Source organism: Oryx dammah, unplaced genomic scaffold (assembly GCF_014754425.2).
Source record: "Oryx dammah isolate SB20612 unplaced genomic scaffold, SCBI_Odam_1.1 HiC_scaffold_27, whole genome shotgun sequence".
Classification (NCBI taxonomy): domain Eukaryota; kingdom Metazoa; phylum Chordata; class Mammalia; order Artiodactyla; family Bovidae; genus Oryx; species Oryx dammah.
In genome coordinates, this window is record NW_024070211.1 from 122,415,231 (window position 1) to 122,435,592 (window position 20,362).

A 20,362-nucleotide genomic window follows, 5' to 3' on the forward strand; every position below is an offset into this window, starting at 1 on the left:
TCCTAGCACCTAATGGAACACTAAAACGAATGGTTACTTTGACAAACAATGCTAGCTGAGTACACCACTTAACAGTTTAGGAGTAGAGACTCAGAAATGGAAATTTAAGACTTGAGGATCCACCAATATAACTTTCTAAGGAAAATTAGTCTGATGGCTCAGTGGTTAGTGACAGTTTAGTTAAGAGTCCTTTGGCTCTCCTTACTCTGGTTATTTCTGTTGTATCACAATATGTATTTAGATGTGTCAAAATTTTTTTGACTTAACTTTTAGTATACTTGCTGTTGTTGTTGTTTAGTCACTAAGTCATGTCTGACTCTTTTTTGACCCCATGGAAGGTTCTTCTATCCGTAGGATTTCCCAGGCAAGAGTCCTAGAGTGGATCTCCATTTCCTCCTCTGGGGAATTTTCCCGACTCAGGGATTGATCCTGTATTTCCTGCCTTGGCAGGCAATTCTTTACCACTTCGCCACCTAGGAAGCCCATATATGTTTTTTTTTTTTCTTTTGGGGCTGTGAGATGGTACCTAAAACTTTGTACTTTGAGTTTATAAATATATGTTCATAATATGCTTTAGTTTAGACTTTTGATTTGATTTTAGTATTATGTTCTTTGGAAATATGTAGTAGTACCATGGTAACATGGTAATTAATTAGCACTTTGAAGTAATTACAGTGTAATATAGCTGTTCACACCTATTTCAGTATTTGCTTTATTTTCCTTTTTCATGTGCTTGCATTTTTACTGTCAAGTTCAGTTCAGTCCTCTTTGCGACCCTATGATTGCAGCACGCCAGGCCTCCCTGTCCATCACCATCTCCCGGAGTTCACTCAGACTCAGGTCCATCGAGTCGGTGATGCCATCCAGCCATCTCATCCTCTGTCGTCCCTTTCTCCTCCTGCCCCCAATCCCTCCCAGCATCAGAGTCTTTTCCAATGAGTCAACTCTTCGCATGAGGTGGCCAAAGTACTGGAGTTTCAGCTTTAGCATCATTCTGTCCAAAGAACATCAGGGCTGATCTCCTTCAGAATGGACTGGTTGGATCTCCTTGCAGTCCAAGGGACTCTCAAGAGTCTTCTCCAACACCACAGTTCAAAAGCATCAATTCTTCTGCACTCAGCTTTCTTCACAGTCCAACTGTCACATCCATACATGACCACTGGAAAAACCATAGCCTTGACTAGACAGACCTTAGTTGGCAAAGTAATGTCTCTGCTTTTCAATATGCTATCTAGGTTGGTCATAACTTTCCTTCCAAGAAGTAAGCGTCTTTTAATTTCATGGCTGCAGTCTCTCATCTGCAGTGATTTTGGAGCCCAAAAATATAAAGTCTGACACTGTTTCCACTGTTTCCCCATCTATTTGCCATGAAGTGATGGGACCAGATGCCATGATCTTCGTTTTGTGAATGTTGACCTTTAAGCCAACTTTTTCACTCTCCACTTTCACTTTCATCAAGAGGCTTTTTAGTTCCTCTTCACTTTCTGCCATAAGGGTGGTGTCATCTGCATATCTGAGGTTATTGATATTTCTCCCGGCAGTCTTGATTCCAGCTTCTGCTTCTTCCAGCCCAGCGTTTCTCATGATGTACTCTGCATATAAGTTAAATAAGCAGGGTGACAATATACAGCCTTGATGTACTCCTTTTCCTATTTGGAACCAGTCTGTTGTTCCATGTCCAGTTCTAACTGTTGCCTCCTGACCTGCATATAGTTTTCTCAAGAGGCAGGTCAGATGGTCTGGTAGTCCCATCTCTTTCAGAATTTTCCACAGTTTATTGTGATCCACATGTTACTATCAAGGTCTGCTATAATGAGAAATAAGAGGAAGAGTAATTAATAGACAGCATTTGGATAGCATTAGACACAATTTTGAGGCAGTTAAAAGTTATGGTGTAGTTAATAAAGGCTGTATAAAATATCAAGTGTTTGAACTTTCTGAGTTCCATAAATCACAAATCAGCCTTGTCAGATAATTGAAAAATTAAATTTTCATAAGCAGAAATTGCAAATTCTACACGTACACAGTAAGTTTTGGCTATTGTAAGGTACTGTTAGAATAATAATAATAACTAATATTTGTGAGTACTAATTGTATATTAGGCACTTGAGTTAAGTGCTTTATTTGCTATCTTTCTAATCAAAGCTGGGAGCTGTGATTATGTCCATCTTTCTGAAAGACTTGAAACCAGGTCTTTTGACTCCAGAGCTCATGTTTTCCTTACTGTGCTATTTTGTTTTGAAATTAGAGGAAGTTATAGCTTATTTTCATAGTTGGAATAATAATATTACCTATCCTATAAATTGTGAAAAATAATTTTGAATGGATCATCATGAAGTATCAGTTCTCCTCTTAATTGGTTTTCTGTTAGGGAGATTTATTGATTATTCTTAACTTTAAAATGAATGGTTTTAAAAAATTACCCAGAGCATATTTCTTAGTTGGTATGCTGTCATCACTGTTATTTCATATGTGCTTTAATGTGTGCATAATTACACTTTTATTACAGAAATGACATGGTTTTTGTGTATGGGGAAAGAAAATGGGACATACAGCTAAACCTGTTGTGTCTAATTTGCTTAGACTTTATGTTGCTAGTGCATCCTGTCCTTGTTTTTGGTTGTTACATAGTAGAAACTGCCAGAAATGGAAAGAAGTTGTTCTGTATGTATTAGGGATTTTTTTTTTTTAGTCAATAAGCAAAAATTAAAAAATAAACGTTGATTCTTAAATCTATGAAATAATGTAAACAGCTATCAAATATTATTTTGTTAATGCAAAATATTTTCATAGTTTTCTGGAAAAATTTTTAATGGTTTTAAAAATAATTTAACTGTAGTTCTATAATATTTAACAATTTTTATTAAATTCTCAAAATTGTGTATACTGGTCCTTGTATCTTTTTGTTACCTATTATTACATCGAAGTCCTTTCTCTGTATTTTATTTTCTGATTTCATTTAGGATCTGAACCAATGATGCTGGGTTCACCCACGTCTCCAAAGCCAGGGGTTAATGCCCAATTCTTACCTGGATTTTTAATGGGGGATTTGCCAGCTCCAGTGACTCCACAGCCTCGATCAATTAGTGGCCCTTCTATAGGAGTAATGGAAATGAGGTCACCTTTACTTGCAGGTAGGTAAATGCTTGGGCTTCCCTGGTGGCTTAGCCATAAAGAAACTGCCTGCCGATGCAGGAGATGCAGGTTGGATCCCTGGGTGGGCAAGATCCCCTGGAGGAGGAAGTGGCAACCCGCTCCAGTATTCTTGCCTCGGAAATCCCGTGGACAGGAGTCTGGCAGCCTACTGTCCATGGGGTCTCAAAAGAGTTGGGCATGACTTAGTAACTAGATGACAACAAAGGTAAATTGCTTAGTGTAGTTTTAAGTACTATCAGTACATGTACTAGAATTTTAAAAAGAGTAGTGATACAGCTTTCACCTTCATCAACTAAAATTATTGAAGCAGGTATAAGCAATGTAATTTAATTCTAAGAATCTCTAAAAATATGCATACTGCATTTTATTCAGTCTAGCATAGATTATAACACTCAGCATTAAGCACCACTAGGAAAGAAAAACACTAAATATGATACACCATTTGCCATTTTTTGTAAATTATTCCTATTTCAGAGATGTTAAAATGGGTTTGGGTGGGGGAGGGGAATATGGTCATTCAGCTTCAGCTGGATTCAGTTTAAAAAAATTGTCTTAATATAGTAACAGCAAATATTCAGTCAAAAGTATAGTTTATAAATTTGTAGATATGAATTTGACTTCTTGTCTTAGTGAGTTAAGATTCTCACTCAGTGTGTTTAGTGAAAGGACTTAGTCCACAAATTATGCTTTGCAGTTGCCAGCACAAAATATTGTTACGTAAACGAAACATCTAATACAGGACTCTTTTTAGCAAACAGATATTTTAAGATAGTTTGGAAATTTTGACCATGAGTAGTAAGAGCTTACAGACATGGTTGAATTCCAAATGTGAGCTAATAAGTGTTTTAATAGATGTTTAAATGGAAATTCTTCTTTCTTTGATTGTCCTTAAGGTATTATTGGGCTTCCCAGGTGGCGCTAGTGGTAAAGAACCCACCTGCCAGTGCAGGAGATGTAAGAGACTTGGGTTTGATCCCTGGGTAGGGAAGATCCGCTGGAGGAGGGCATGGCAACCCACTCCAGTATTCTTGCCTGTAGGATCCCATGGACAGAGGAGCCTGGTGCCCTACAGTCCATAAGGTGGCAAAGAGTCAGACACTACTGAAGCAACTTAGCACGCATGCATGTGCGGTGTTACTTGTGTTAAAGTGGTTTATATATATATATATTTTAAGATTTATCAGGGAGAATTATCATAAGTTATAACTGAAGCGATTCACTTAGAAACATTATCTTGGACAGATTATTTATTTTTACATATTTCAAGTGTATTATTTTATTGTTGTAGCTACCATATATTAAGTATTTATGAGCCAGGGAGTATCCTAAGCATTTTCTATGTTATCCTGTTCTTTTACCAGTCTTAATGAGTAGTTGGCACTGTCTCTGTTTCTTAAAGGAGTGAACTGGGGCTAAGTGCGGTGTGAGCTTGCTGGAGCTCGCTGGTTAGGGACCACAGGCGGCTAAAGGTCGGGCCGGTCTCGTGCCATAGCCTGTGCCCTGGTGTGAACGGCTTTTGCCGCACTGTCTTGACTCAGACATTAGTCTTACAGACTGTGTGGGCTGCTCTGCCAGTTGGCAGTGATGATTCTCTGACTTGAGAAGGCCTCTTTGTAGCCCCCAAAGTTGGTCCTTTTCCTGTATGTTTATTATGTACTTTAATAAATTTTTACTGTGAGAAACATGGGAATTTGACAGTCAAATTCCACATTAAAATATTATATTTTTTCAGGTATATACAAACTGGAGCTGTTTAATATTCTACTTTCAAGTGAGAAATAGGATTAAATTTGGTATTGAATTATTAAGCATTTTGTAGAGAAGACAAAAGTTGTATGCATTCACTAAAAACTAAAATTTCTATATAGTCCTTCTTCTGGAAGCTTTTCTTCAAAGGGCAGTCTATGAATCACCAATATTGGCATCACTGGCAGCTTGTTAGAAATTCATAATCTCAGGCTCCATCCCACATGGTCTGAGACAGAACCCGAATTTTAACAAGATGCCCAAGTGACTCTGTGTATTAAGGTTTGAGAAACATTGGGAGACAGGAGTTTAAGCCATTATTTTAAAAATATTAAAGGATCTTAACAGATAGATGGAAGATTTCTTTGTTTTCTCACCTGACTGTGTCTCTTGTACATTGTTAGGTGGATCACCACCACAGCCAGTTGTGCCAGCTCATAAAGATAAAAGTGGAGCGCCGCCAGTTAGAAGCATATATGATGACATTTCCAGCCCAGGACTTGGATCAACACCTTTAACTTCAAGAAGACAGGTGATGTACACATCCTCATTGATGACCATGCATACTCATTTCATGTTTTCATGTCGTTATACAGTGAGGGTCAGTAATCTGAAATGTTTCCCTGAAGTCTGTTTTAGTGTAACTCTGTTGCATAGGAATAAGCATTAGGGACAGTTACCATAGCATCTACTGTTTACTCTGTGGTAAACAGTCGGCGGTTGTTTAAAAGTTCAATATACATAGTTTTGTGAGTTAACAAATGAAGATCCAGGGTTTTATCCAGATCTCAGGTACCTTGTGATGATTTGAGGTCATTATTTTTAGGGATGGTTTTATTAGTATAAGACTAATGCTCTTTGGAAGGAAAGTTATGACCAACCTAGACAGCATATTCAAAAGCAGAGACATTACTTTGCCGACTAAGGTCCATCTAGTCAAGGCTATGGTTTTTCCAGTGGTCGTGTATAGATGTGAGAGTTGGACTGTGAAGAAGAATGAGCACCGAAGAATTGATGCTTTTGAACTGTGGTGTTGGAGAAGACTCTTGAGAGTCCTTTGGACTGCAAGGAGATCCAACCAGTCCATTCTAAAGGAGATCAGCCCTGGGATTTCTTTGGAGGGAATGATGCTAAAGCTGAAACTCCAGTACTTTGGCCACCTCATGCGAAGAGTTGACTCATTGGAAAAGACTTTGATGCTGGGAGGGATTGGGGGCAGGAGGAGAAGGGGGCGACAGAGGATGAGATGGCTGGATGGCATCACTGACTCAATGGACCTGAGTCTGAGTGAACTCCGGGAGTCGGTGATGGACAGGGAGGCCTGGCGTGCTGTGATTCATGGGGTCGCAAAGAGTCTGATATGACTGAGTGACTGAACTGAACTGAATGCTCTTTTAGAACTATTCATTGTTTACTTATTTTACTAAAAATGCTTCCTTCTGCATGTTTATGAGTGATGGCTTAGTACGTTCCTGGTGTAGGTGTTCTGATGGTGATGTTAAATCGTGGCTGGTGTGGATGTAGGTGTTCTGCCAGTGTTACTTTCAGTTATGGATTGCAAGGTAGAGATTCTCTGTTTTGATGGGTCTGATAGCACAAAAAAGTGTCTAATACTTATGAAGTGCCTGTACTGTACATGCCCTGATCTCATGTATTGTTTCATTTAATCCTCACAATGACTCTGGGATGAATGAATCTCTTAGGAGCTTTATCTTATCACTGAGGAAACTAGGACACCAAGAGCCCAAGGCAATTAGTCTGGTTGAGCCAGATTTTAAACCCAGGGAATATTGACTCTAGAGCCAGTGTTTACAAGAACAATGTTGTGCTAATACTACTATGATTAGTCTTGGTTGTCAGTTGAAAGGTAGTATGGATTTTTCTTTTAAGTAGCAAGTTTAGGAGCTTTTATAGTTTTCTCTCCTATTACTGTTATGCTTAGTAGTATACAGAAACAAAGTGTTTCTGCTAAACTGGTAAGTTCGTTGTATAAAGATATTTATGCTGTTTGATTTGGAGGAATATTAAAGACCTTTCTTTAAATCAAATATAGTATATTTACTGGCAAGTTTAAGAAAAGTAGAAAAATCTTTCAGTAAATTTTGATTATAGACTTGATACACCTGGCCTACTGGGCCTATTTGTAAAGCAAAGCAAAATTAATTCATTGTGTTAAACAGAATACTTTCTCTTACCAACACTTGTACACCTGCCCTCCTGTCCAGTGTAGTACTACTTGTCAAGTGTGGCTGTCTATACTTGAAATGTGGCTAGTCCTATAATTAACTGAGATGTTGTTTTGTGGAAAGTTTTAAATCCTTCATTTTAGGTTAGAAGTATTGGTTAACAAAAGCCATTCATTACACACACAGTAAACAGTTTCAATTCTTAATAAAGGCTTATTTGATTAATTTCAATATACTGCCACTAAGAGAAAAGAAGTAGAAACAATATAACTGGAGAAACAATAGAACTGCGGCATACACATCACCAAATTGTGCTGAAACCCACATCCAGACTTGAATAGTGCTGGGAAGTCCAGAGTAACAGCAGTCTGGAGTCCCTTTTAGGGAAAAGAGTCCTGGGCGGTGTGTCTACTCCACGGGTAAGGTTTTTGGGGACTCCTGCTTATAGTTCCAAGCTGCAAAACAATACCATCATCAGTTTGTGTGCAAAAATGCAGCTCTGGTTTTTAAGTTTTACATGGCTGTTTCTTTTACCTTATGAGTCATAAGACTTCTTAGACCCTGGGAGGCTGGCTAGGCCGCCAGGGGCTCAAGAAATTACAGACGCCACAACCTTTCTTATCTAAAGTGCCACTTGATTTGCTGGTAACAGTTGGTGTGCTTGCCAGCAAGCACATAGTTTGGCATGGTGAGGAGTCAGTCAGAGGCCTGCTCTCCAGCTTCTGAAGCCGGAACAAGACTCCCTCCATTTTATTTATAATTTCCCTAACAGATATACATGCCTACTCTAAAACAATTACTTGTGTGGCTAAACTTAACTAAGTCCCGAATATTCTGTTATATTTTTCTAAAGGTTGATAGGTAAATCTGATGTTTAATTTGGTATGAGGACCTCTGGCTTATAAGTTTATGCCACCTTTCATTACTCCTCTGATAATACCCGGAAAGAAAGGGAGTTTATAGTTACTGCTATGTTCAAAATGTTTAAAAATCTTGTGAGCCATAATTTGTAGAGAAAGCTTTTGACTTGAAAGTTGCTAAGAATATTATTAAAGTCCAAATTAGTTTTACCCCCTGAGACTTTGGTCAGCCTCTCTCTACTCATAAGTTCTCATTAAGAATTGAACAGTGAATTTGTATCCTCCTTTAATAATCTGTTGACATTTGGTCTGGTTGCTGGGTAGTAACCAGATTTTAGATTTTCTTAGTTTAATCAAAATCGGTTAAAAAAATTTTCTCTCTGTTTACTTCTAGAGAGTCTTTCTCATTGTTGATTAGCTATTATTGTTTTCTATTTTATTTATAGAAAGATTTTTAACTACTTGAATCTTTAATTTTCTCAGATTTAAAGGAGCTAGTTTTTGTTACTTTTTACTAGTAAGAGGCAGAGATATGCTGTTGTTTACTGTGTAGACTGATTTGAATCTATACTATTTCATGGTTTGTAAATGTCAATTTAAAAATACAATTTTGCTAACTTTCTGTTTTTCAGTTTGAACTTCGATGATTTGAAGAATCACCATTATATCTGTTATTTCAAATACTGTATTTTAGGTACTAAAATAGCAGTGTTACTGTTAATAAAAATAGTGTCTTTTTACCTAGTGCAGCTTTTCTTACTTTAAACATTATGATATGCTAACGAGTCTGCCTTTTTAGATTAGTAGTGTTCAACTTAAAAAAAAAACAACAACAAAACAAGCAAACTTAGAAAGTACTCTTCAATTGTGAGCTAATAAGAGGTATTGCCAGTACCTGGTAGACATTCAGTTGTCTGTTGAATGAAGTTCTTCAGCATTTATTGTGTTTATTTTATGGTTAGAACTTTGCATTTGACCTGAACACTTTCTTCTGTTTTCGTGTAGGCAAACATTTCAGTAATGCAGAGTCCTCTCGTTGGAGTTGTGACAACTACTCCTGGAACAGGTAAGCAATGCCTTTCAATACCAGTGACAATTTTTTACTCTTTGAATGAAGATAGTAAGACCTTTGTTTGTAATTGCCAAAATTTTGTCTTATTTTTCAAACTTGGAGACTTTCTCAAATGTCAGTAACTTTCTTTAGGAAGGAAATATTTGTATATTGGTTCTTTTTTGAACTTACAGATAAGGTTATGATATTGTACTGAAAAGCGTTAAGAGTTTAAAAAATTATATGTTTGTGTCTCCTGAATTGTTAAAACTGTAATTAAAAAAAAAAGTTGCAATTGAGAAGAGGAGGAATGTAGACTGAATAATAAAGGTGTTTCGAAAGATATGAATGCATAGCTGTAAATCTGAATGTCATTGACTACAAACAGCCATTGATTGTATCTTGTTTTTCTTTAAGGTTAATGGTATTTCTGTCACTGTCAGCGTCATAAGCACAGCTTTTCCGACATATTTATGTATTTATATTTATAATCTATCAAATGTTCATTCAGCAAATACTTGACATACAGTCATGTACCAGGCCCTGGGAAACTGAACAAAATAGAATCTTTGCCTTTATGGAGCTTACATTTACTTATGAAATTTACATTTATAAGTAAAGTAAATAGTTTGTTAGAAGGTAATATATTTTGTGGAGGAAAATTAAGCAGCAAAGGGAAGTAGGAAATAAGGGCTCATATAACTAAGGTAGCATATTAGTTTTCTTTTGCTGCCGTAACATATTACCATAAACTTAAAAGTGGCTTGAACAATTCCATGTATTATTTGTATAGTTCTGGAGGTGAGAAATCTGAAATGGGTCCCAGTGGGCTAAAATCAAGGCATTGGTAGCCCATGCTAATTTATGGAGGCTCTGGGGAAGAATCCGTTTTCTGCCTTTTTCATCTTGTAGAGGCTGGCCACAATTCTTTCTGGTCTTCTTCCTCCATCTTGAAAGCCAGCAACATTGTATCTTTCTGATTATTCTGCTTCTTTCTCTTTTAAGGACCCCTGTGAAGACTTCCAGCCCTTCTGGATAGTCAGGATAATCTTCCTATTTTAATGTCATCTGATTAGCAATACTAACATCTGCAGTCTTAATTTTCCTTTACCATGTAATGTAAGATTCCTAGGTTTTAGGGATAAGGACATGAACATTTGGGGTGGGAGGGCGTTATTCTGCCTACTACAAATAGTTATGGAAAACTAACATTTGCTCAAAAATGTTTAGAGAAAGTTTGCTAAACAGAGGAAGAAGCAAGTACAAAGGCACTGAGGTGGGATTGTGTCTGGAGTGTTCAAATACGTGTCAAGAAGTTAGTGTGAAATGGAGTGAGGGAGGGGGTGAATACTAGGAGATGAGGCCAGAGAGGTAATGGCGGTTATTGTATTAATAGCACTTGGTCTTTACCCAGAAAAGGTAGAAAAAAACAGGACAAGACTGCCCTGTGAGTAAGGGAGTAAGGGACAGGGTGGAAGCAAGGAGATCAGGTAGTTGGCTGCTACCTTAACCCAGGTGAGAGATGAGGGTGGCTTAGACATAAAACAGGACAGGAAAGGAGGAAAAGAAGCAATAGCAAAAACGGATGAAATGCAAGAAGCAATAGCAAGACAGTAGATTTAAATGAACTGAATGGACAATTATATAAACAAAATGTGCCAAACACTCCTGTTTAAAGGCAAAATGGATGACAAAATAATACCAGTGACAAACAGATCATTTTATCCTCCAAATCTTGATTTCTTCAAGCAGTGTGTGAGCCATCACTGGCAGTGCTCTTTAAAGTGTAGGTTTCTGCTACTGGCTTCTTCAATGCTATTTCTATCATGTTCCTCAAAGTTCTTCCAGCCTCCACCCACTGCCCTATTCTAACGGCATGTCCACACTTAGAGGTACTACAGCAGCATTCTACTTGGTACCAAAATCTGTATTTTTAAAAAACTTCTGCTGTAACAAATTATCACAAACTTAATGGCTTAAAACAACACACATTTATTATCTCATAGTTTCTGTGGTCAGATATCTTGGGCAGAGCTTGGTTCTTTAGAGCTCAGATGTTAGCAGGGCTCTGTTCTTTTCTGGAAACTGGATGAATCTGCGTCCAGGTCATTGGACATTCAGTTGCATTCAGTTGGAGGACCAAGGTCTCTGTCGCCAGAGGTTGTTTTTAGTGTCTGGAGGCTCCCCTCACTCTTTGGCTTCTAGTTTTCTTTCTGTCTTCAAAAGCCGCAATGGCAGATCAAGTCTTTATATATGCTTTGAGTCTCTCTGACCTCTCTGTTCTCTTGTAGTTCTGATTTGACTTTTCTGCCATCTGCTGCTGTTAAGGGATCATTTGATTCTTTTGGTTCACTGAAGTAGTCCATGGTAGTTCTTTATTTTAAGATCAGCTGATAAATAACCTAATTCTATCTGTAAAATCCCTTCACAGCAATACTTGGATTAGAGTTTGGTTGAATTACCAATCAATCAAACTGGGGGACAGAAACCTTGGGGTGATGTCTTTAGATTTCTGACTGTCACATATCATGGTGAAAAATCTAGGATGTCACCTCTACATACTTGAGGTGAAATGTTCTAGGAGAATTAGTTCAAGTTTTAGCCATCTTAATCTGATCAAACAAATAGGTGACAGTGCTTTGTTGTGTGATAATACCTTGCTACTTGACTGTTTGCTATAATAGTGACTGTTTGGCTGAGTCAGTAAGTGATTCCAGAGACTTTGGAAATGGAAAAGCATGTAATTTAAGTAATATGTTATGTTTTGGAGCATTTCTTAGTTCTCTAAAAAGTGTTATAATATTCTTATTGCTGTCAAGTAGAAGAGTACAGAGTTAAAGCTAATTAAACTTCCTTTGTTAATCTTTTTTTTTTTTTTTTTTTTTATATTTATTAATTTATTTAAAAATAAACCTATTACATAAATAACATCTTTATGAAAAACAACTTATTTAAAAAAAATTTAGAAGAGTGACATCTTAAAGTTTTGGAAGCTTCTCTAATGATTTCTCTAATCTCTGGCTTAGAAGACAGCTGGATTCTCACAGCTCTGTTTTTGCATTCAACCTGTTGCAGTATGTTGTTCTGGTTGAAATGTAGGAAGAAATTTTGGCCTCACACTCACTGGAAAAGAAAGGACACTATATTAAGAATCTTTGCAGATAACTTTGGACACTATTTAATACTACATCAAAACTTGACAAGTACTAGTTTCTTCAAGGTTAGAGGCAATGTAGATTCTGAAACCATGGCAATGAACTCTTCATACACAGTTACCCTAAAATCCATTAGTCCATTCTGCATTTTGAATGGAATGTTTTCATGCATGATTTTGTAATGCCATGCATCAACTATCTGTAAAACACTATTTCAGAGACATGCAGACCTTCAAATACCAACATAATTTATTATAAACTATCACAATACCACGTTATCAAAAAATTACATTAATACTGAGAAACTGTCAAACACACAGTAGTAGATATCAGTTTCTCAAACTCTAATTTCCACTCTAAAGCATGGGCAACAAATAATGTCGGTTGTTTTCCTTGAAGAGAAAGCTTCCCTCCTTTCATTTTTGAGAAAATATCAATATCCCTGTTGGTCTGTCCATCATTCTTTCAAGTAAGAATGGTGCTTCGTGAAAAAAAGCAGCTAATTTGAGATCACAACTCAATTCCACAAGTGCTATTCCACCAGACTTCTTTGCAGCAGAAGTGCTTTCTGCAGCCCTGCCATTTCACTGCTGCTGTGGGCTGCCGTCTATGAGTCGCTTCAGTTGATGGCAGCCCACCAGGCTCCCCTGTCCCTGGGATCCTCCAGGCAAGAACACTGGAGTGAGTTGCCATTTCCTTCTCCAATGCATGAAAGTGAAACGTGAAAGTGAAGTCCTGTCCTACTCTTCATGACCCCATGGACTGCAGCCTACCAGGCTCCTCCATCCATGAGATTTTCCAGGCAAGAGTACCAGAGTGGGTTGCCATTGCCTTCTCTGTTCCTTTGTTAATCTATTTTTTCTAATACTGTAACTTGTATGAGGTTCTTATAATTTTAGAAACCATATGTGAAAATATAAAAACTGTGATAGGAAAATATCCCTGTCATAAAATTGGCCACTGGGAGCCAGTGCTGCTTCTCCTTTAGGTTTAAAGAATTTATGTATAGAAAGTCTTAATGGGACATAAGTGAAAAAGAATGCTTCTTCTTGAAAAAGAATACTTTTGAAAACATGTTGTAGGTATGAGGACTGTGATGTGTGGTCGATACTAAACAAGAAATTGAATAAAAGAGTTGAGAAAATTGAGGGAGAATATGTAGACTTTTCATTTTTTTAAACTCTTACATTTAATGTTAAATACATGAAAACTTCTATAATTTGTAAATTTTAACTTTTGGAGGTTGACAGCTTTTATAAAGAGACATCACAGGACTTAATGGTATGAATTACTGATTTATGCTGAGGTCTTTGTACCCATGAGTTTAAAGCTCCGGGAGTTGGTGATGGATAGGGATGCCTGGCGTGCTGCAGTCCGTGAGGTTGCAAAGAGTTGGACACGACTGAACGACTGAACTGAACTGAACTTGTATTTAATAAGGAGATTTTGGTTAGTTTTTAATTCTTTAACTGAGGTTAAAAATCTCTTAAAATCTTATTTCTGGTGCAGGAAAACCTTGGTCATACAACAAAGTAGGTAATCAAGATTAAAGAATTTCAGAAACTTTTTAATCATTATTGCCTCTGGTAAAGAATACTGAATGTTTGCCCTATCTTTCCCCATCCTCACTGATCAGTTTTCTGCTGCTGCTATTTAAGTATTCCTCTGTTTTTCATCCTATTTTTAATTACATTTTTTTTTCTTGAGAAGTTTTTTTTTACTTGTCACCCTTTGCAGGTAGTATAGCATTTACTTGTCCTGAGCTAGAATCCTTATTTGTGTTAGCATACTGTTAACAGGTTAAGTATGATATTTAGATTATAGCCATTTTTGGCTGCTTTTGCTGATACCAGGAACTCAGAATTCTAATAGTGTTCCCAGAAGAGCAGATAAAGGACTGATTTTTCTGTGAGCAACTTCTCCCAGACACTTCTTTTTCTGAGCTGGGTTAGCTGTTCCTTGTGTGTACACCTATGGAACTCTCTCTGCTAGGCTCTTATCTTACTCCATTACTGGGTTATGATCTTTAGGACAGAGATTCCTTCTGTATACCTTCATTGTTTACCTATCACAGAGCTGGGTATAAAGGGACGTCAGAAAATGTTGGTTGACTGAATGGACTGATGGATGTAAGTTGTAGTCAGTTGAATGGTGGCCTCCAAAATGACATGTTCACATTCTAACTCCTGGAACCGAGTACTGCTTTCTGTGGCCAAAACATACTAAGTTAAGGATCTTGAGAGAGGTATCTCTCAAGGAGGGTGGACAGTTAAGGAGAGAGGAAAAGAGGGGAAGATAATCCTGGTTATTACCTGGATGCAAGTCCACCCTAAATCCAATCACAAGTGTTCTTAGAGGCACAGAGAAATTTGGCACAGACAGGAGAGATAGAGAAGGTGATATGAAGTGAGGCAAACATTGAAGTATTGTAGCATGAAACTAAATAAATTTTGGTGATTAATTTTAAAAAGTTAATGCCACAGGCAGAAAAATGGTCCCCCAAAGATGTCTGTGTCCTGATACGCAGGAGTTGTGAATATGTTACATTACATGATAAAAGAGAAATTAAGGATGCTATGGAATTAAGATTGCTAATCATCTCATTTTACACAAGAAGATTATGCTGGACTAATAGAATGAACCCAACAGAATCACAAAGGTTCTTAAATGGCAAGGACCTTTGTGTTCTCTAACAGAAAAGTCACCAGGGTCTCTGGAAGCTATAGGAGCCAGCAAGCAAGGAATTCTTTGATTGCTGGCCTTCAGCAGGTGTCAGACTCTGCTGAAAACTTGTTCTTAGACTTCTGGTTTCCAGAACTGTGGTAGAATAAATTTCTGTTGTTCTAAGCCACTCGGTTTGTGGTAGTTTGTTACAGCAGACAGAGGAAACTCCTATATGTATATAGCGTTTTGAGACAATGATATCCCAACACTGATGATTGGAATATTTCTGTCCAACTTGGCATGGCATAGTTTTTCTTTAATATATTGAGTAAAATTAGCCTTAATCTAGATTATATTAGTTTCTTATTGCTGCTGACACAGATTATCACAGATTATAGTGGTTTCAATTATTTATTTTATAATATATATTTATTTTACTCATTTATTATTTTAAAATTCTGGAAGTCAGAAGTCTGGAATAGGTCTCAGTGGGCTAAAGTCAGAGTATTAGTAGGACTCCATTCTTTTGTGGTGGTGCTAGGGGAGAATCTTGTTTTCTTCTCTTTTCCAACTTTTAGAACTCCCCATATTTCTTGGCTCATGCATTCTTACCAACTTCAAAGCCTGCAGTGGTTAGTTGAGCCTTTATTTCACATCATTTGTTTCCCCTCGCCATTTAAGGACCTTTGTGACTTCTGTTGGGTTCACTCTATTAGTCCAGCATAATCTTGTGTAAGATGAGATGATTAGCAATTTTAATTCCATAGCATCCTTAATTTCTCTTTACCATGTAATGTGACATATTCACAACTCCTGGGTATTAGGACATAGATATCTTTGGGGGACCATTTTTCTGCCTGTGGCATTAACTTTTTAAAATTAATCACCAAAATTTATTTAGTTTCATGCCAAGTAGCCATAGTACCATTGATTGGTCTTTAATTTTGGTGGGATAATATCTTATGTTTTAGTCAAAGTAATAATTGCAAATTGTTTAAAAATAGCACATAGTGGTACATATACACAATGGAGTATTACTCAGCCGTTAAAAAGAATACATTTGAATCAGTTCTGATGAGATGGATGAAACTGGAGCCGATTATACAGAGTGAAGTAAGCCAGAAAGAAAAACAATACAGTATACTAACACATATATATGGAATTTAGAAAGATGGCAATGATGACCCAGTATGCAGGACAGCAAAAAAGACACAGATGTGTATAGCGGACTTTTGGACTCAGAGGGAGAGGGAGAGGGTGAGATGATTTGGGAGAATGGCATTGAAACATGTATAATGTCATGTAAGAATCGAATTGCCAGTCTATGTCCGATGCAGGATACGGCACGCTTGGGGCTGGTACGCGGGGATGACCCAGAGAGATGTTGTGGGAGGGGGGTGGGAGGGGGGTTCATGTTTGGGAACGCATGTACACCCGTGGTGGATTCATGTCAATCTATGGCAAAACCAATACAGAATTGTAAAGTAAAATTAAAAAATAAATAAATAAATAAATAAAAATAGCACATAGTACTTAAATGCAGTACTATAATGAAATGCTACTATCTTTAGTTTTATTCCTCCAGAACTAGCCAGTCCAGATCTTAGAGCTATTCCTTTTGGAATTTAGCTTCCCTTACCTGAATAAGTTGCTGTATTAGCTATCTGTTATCACTATGACATATTACCACAGGTTCAGTGACTTAAAACAGTTTGGATTTATTTTCTTGTAATTCCAGAAGTCAAAAGTCCAAAGTCAGTTTCATTGGGCCACAGTCAAGGCGTTGGTAAGACTGGTTACCTTCTGGAGGCCCTAGAGAGGATCCATTCCCCTGCTTTTTGGTTTTGTATTTTCCAGTTTCTAGTGGTTACCTATATTTGGTTTGTGGTCCCTTCTTTCAACTTAAAAGTATAGTGTATCACTCCAGTCTTTTTCCATCATCACATCACATCTCTTGTGAGGACACTGGTGGATGTATTGGGGGTCCACCTGAATAATCCTTGATAGTCTTCCCATCTCAGGATCCTTAATCCTAAATGCATAATCTCTTTTGCTATGTAAAGTAACATTCACAGGTTCTGGGGATTAGGATGTAGCCATCCTGGAGGGCCATTACTTAGTCGGCTGTATATAATTATATTGCTAATTCTTGATTTTCATTTTTAAAGTTGCTATATTTACCGTAAGGTAATTGAATATAATTATCTCCCTTGCATTATCTGAATATACTTGAATTATATCAAACTTTATTCCTTTGTCAGTGTTTTATATTACTATGATTATAGAAGTGCTGTTCAGTGTTGCATCAAGTAGTATATTATAATTTATCCTTCCTGTAAAATTTTAATTTTTCTTCAGTTAATAATTGTTTCTTTTTTCCATTTGTCTGATTTTCTATGTGCCATTTGCTTCCTTTAAGCAACTGTTCTGCTGCTGTGTCTTTTTAAAAAATGCTCATAGATTCATTTTTGTATGTTTTGTTTTAAACTGAGAACTTCTCATTCTCAGCTTCTCTTCTAGCTGTTTCCTATATTAGCTTGATGTACAGCTATCTCAGGATTTGCCTTAGCAAGTTTCTAGAGTTGCTCTATTTTTCCTAGTTAACATGTTTTCTTAGTTTGTTTTCTCCTTTGGTGAAGGACATATTTGAGTACCTTTCTAGGAAAAGTTAACATGGGAAATAAACTTTAAGACCTTGAGTTTGCAATGCTTTTTCTCTTCCTTATAAGCGGGCTGCTTGTTTGGCCAAGCGTAGAGTTCTAGATTGGACTTTTGGAGGCACCATTCCTCTGTCTTCTGGCTTCCAGAGTTCTGAGGAAGCCATACTCAGTGACGGCTCCTAAGCTGTTCGAGGGGCTTGGTTCCGAAAAGACTAAGGTCTCTGTAGGGTTAGTGTTGTCAGTGTCACAAATCTGCCTTGGTGTCTCGGACTTTATTTTTCTGGGGAATTGGTGGATCCTTTAAATCAAGACACTTGGCCTGGGTTTTGGCAAACTTCCTTGTATTTGATAATAGCTTTCCCACTGTTTTCTGTGTTCTCTAGCTCTCTGGAAATTCTTCTGTTTGTGAGTGCTGCAGAGATTTCTAAGTTTCTACTTTTTCTGTGTTAGAGTGTCTTTTATATCTGTATTATACTTTCTGAAAGAAGTCCATAATCTCAATTTCCAGTGCATCTAATAATTTATTTTGATATTTTAATATTCAGTGATCTTTTTTGCTGCTGTTCTCTTAAAGTATTTAAAATGTAGCATCCTCTCTTGTTTCATAGTTAAAATAACTTACCAGTGAAGTTCACGTTGGACTTTTATTCCTGTTCATACCGTCTGTTTCCTTCTAGATCTTTTTTTTTTCCCTCTCTCTTTTTTCTTTTCTTTTTTTTTTTTTTTTACTCTTATACCTTTTCTTAGTGAAGGCATATATATTGAATGAGGCACTAAATAGCTACTTGGAGTCTGTGTGTGTGTGTGTTGACAATGGTAGGAAGGGGGAAATTCGTGGAGAGAGGTTATTCTCTCTTTTTGGCCTTTGCTGTAAGAGCACTGGACAGTTAGAGATTTTTCCAACAAAAATTTATCTGATTTCAGCATATATAGGTCCTTTCTCTTAAATTTCCCAAAGAAAAATTCTTTAATATTTGGTATTAATGTCTAGGCTGTTCTGAATGTAGAAAGGGAGAAGTCTTCTTTTCAATATCCAGATTTTCACTTAGTCTCTTACATAGTTATTCTCCACTGTGACTGGGACCCACTGAGTCCTGAGCTATTGACGTTTCTTTACCTTGGGGATTAACACCTTGGTTTTTTTGGGGTGGAGTAAGCTGCACAAGATGAGAAAGGGCTTGCCTTTTCATCTCTTATTATATACTCTCTCAAACTAGTTTTCCTTGATTTCAACCAGGAGTCTGTTTCACACCATCTGTGGTCTCCAAAACCTTGGACTTTCCAGAATGATTGTTATTAGTTACCTGACAAACGCTGGAGATGAATACTGGTATTCAGTTCGTCGTACTGTTTTGGATATTGTTATATTCATCTGGGTACAATGCGTTTATCAAACTGCAAGTCTGAGCATACAGTCCATGCAGGAAGTTTAGGGGTCCCCAGGGCCACTTTCGTTTCATACTTGCTGGCTGCAAGTTCAGGCTTTCCCAAGCCTAGTCTAAGATCTGATAATTCACTGGACAGATTGAGGATCCACTGAAAGTGCAATGCTTACAGTTAGTTTATTATAGAAAAGATACAGATTAGAACCTTCTAAAGAAAGAGCTATGTAGGCTGAAGTCTGGGACTGTTCCAAGCAAGAGCTGTGACGTGTTATCCTCTGGCCGTTGACACACGGCACTACGCACAGAGTATCGGCAAGCAGGGAAGCTCACGGAGCCTCCGTGCCTTGAGTTGCCATCGGAGTTTCATCACATAATAATGATTGCATCATTGATCAAGTGGCTAAACTCAGTCTCCATCCCTTCTTCTGCCCAGAGGTGACCTTTTTTAATAACATGAATGGTCTTTATGGGTGGTCATTACGGCACGACCTGTTTCACTAGAAGTCACCTTGTTAGCATGAACTGTCAGGCTCACTTGAGGTTGAGGGGCCTGCCACAAATAACAGAAACACTCCTGGCTGGGGAAATTCCTAGGGTATAGGGGTTATCTCCCAGGAACCTGGAAAGGCCAAACATCTCTTTGGATTGAAAGCAAATTCTTTTTTATACTTTGTGCTACATTGTTTCATGCTAAGAAGGTAACAGCACTGCCAGGAACCTCTTTTTCTCCCCAGTTTCATATGCCATGTATCTATTTAAAATTTCCCATTCTTTTTGTCTCTTATTTTCATTTAGGTTAGTGGTCTGTTTTGAAATAATTGAATCTGGTCTTTAATTAAAGACATTTTCGTAAAAGGTAGTAAGTTCTTTTGCCCTCCACTTCCAGTCGATCTTAAGACTGTTTGAGTAATGATTTACCAAGGGAGACACAATTGGATGTGGTATGATAGGCATACTTTTTCATTTTACAAAGCATTGCTTACAGGTACCAGAAGTCTGATTGAAAGGAAGTAAAATTACTGGACCAATGAAACAGTAACAAGGTGGGGAGCAATTATGCTAAAGTCATGTACATAGTTTTAGGTTATGTATTAGTGATTTATGTTTTTCAGAGTAGTTGAGGGGGCAAAAATTAGATTGCTTATTTGAGACTTAATTTTGATTTGTTTTATTTTTAAAGGTCATATTGGTTGTCTTATTTTAATCCTTCATTTAATTTCTTCCTTGAAGGTTATTACATGATATAGCAAAGCTAAATTGTACCTTCTTAATGGTAATACAGGACATAAGATTTTTGAATTGGCTTTAGATTTTATACTAAAATGCCTTTTACCATCTCTTTTATTGTGTTAAAGGCATGTCTTTGTAGTAAGAACTAAACTTATTTAAGGTTATCTTTTGTGTGCTTCTCCATATTTCCTAGCAGGAAAGTTGATAAGTTGATTAGCTCACTTATTAAAGTAGGGTGTTTCATTTTCAATCAGGCTTATTTTAGAAAT

The 20,362-nt window shown here is 37.2% G+C and overlaps 1 protein-coding gene across 1 annotated transcript in view; it reads left to right on the forward strand.

Annotated features, from left to right (window-relative positions):
- NUP35 (nucleoporin 35) overlaps positions 1-20,362 on the forward strand; it is a 33,651-nt gene that overhangs the window by 2,420 nt on the left and 10,869 nt on the right. Inside the window, exons 2-4 of the mRNA XM_040227762.1 lie at positions 2,964-3,134; positions 5,307-5,434; positions 8,954-9,014. Of these exons, the coding sequence (XP_040083696.1) occupies positions 2,964-3,134; positions 5,307-5,434; positions 8,954-9,014 (360 nt within the window). The remainder of the gene's footprint in view (positions 1-2,963; positions 3,135-5,306; positions 5,435-8,953; positions 9,015-20,362) is intronic.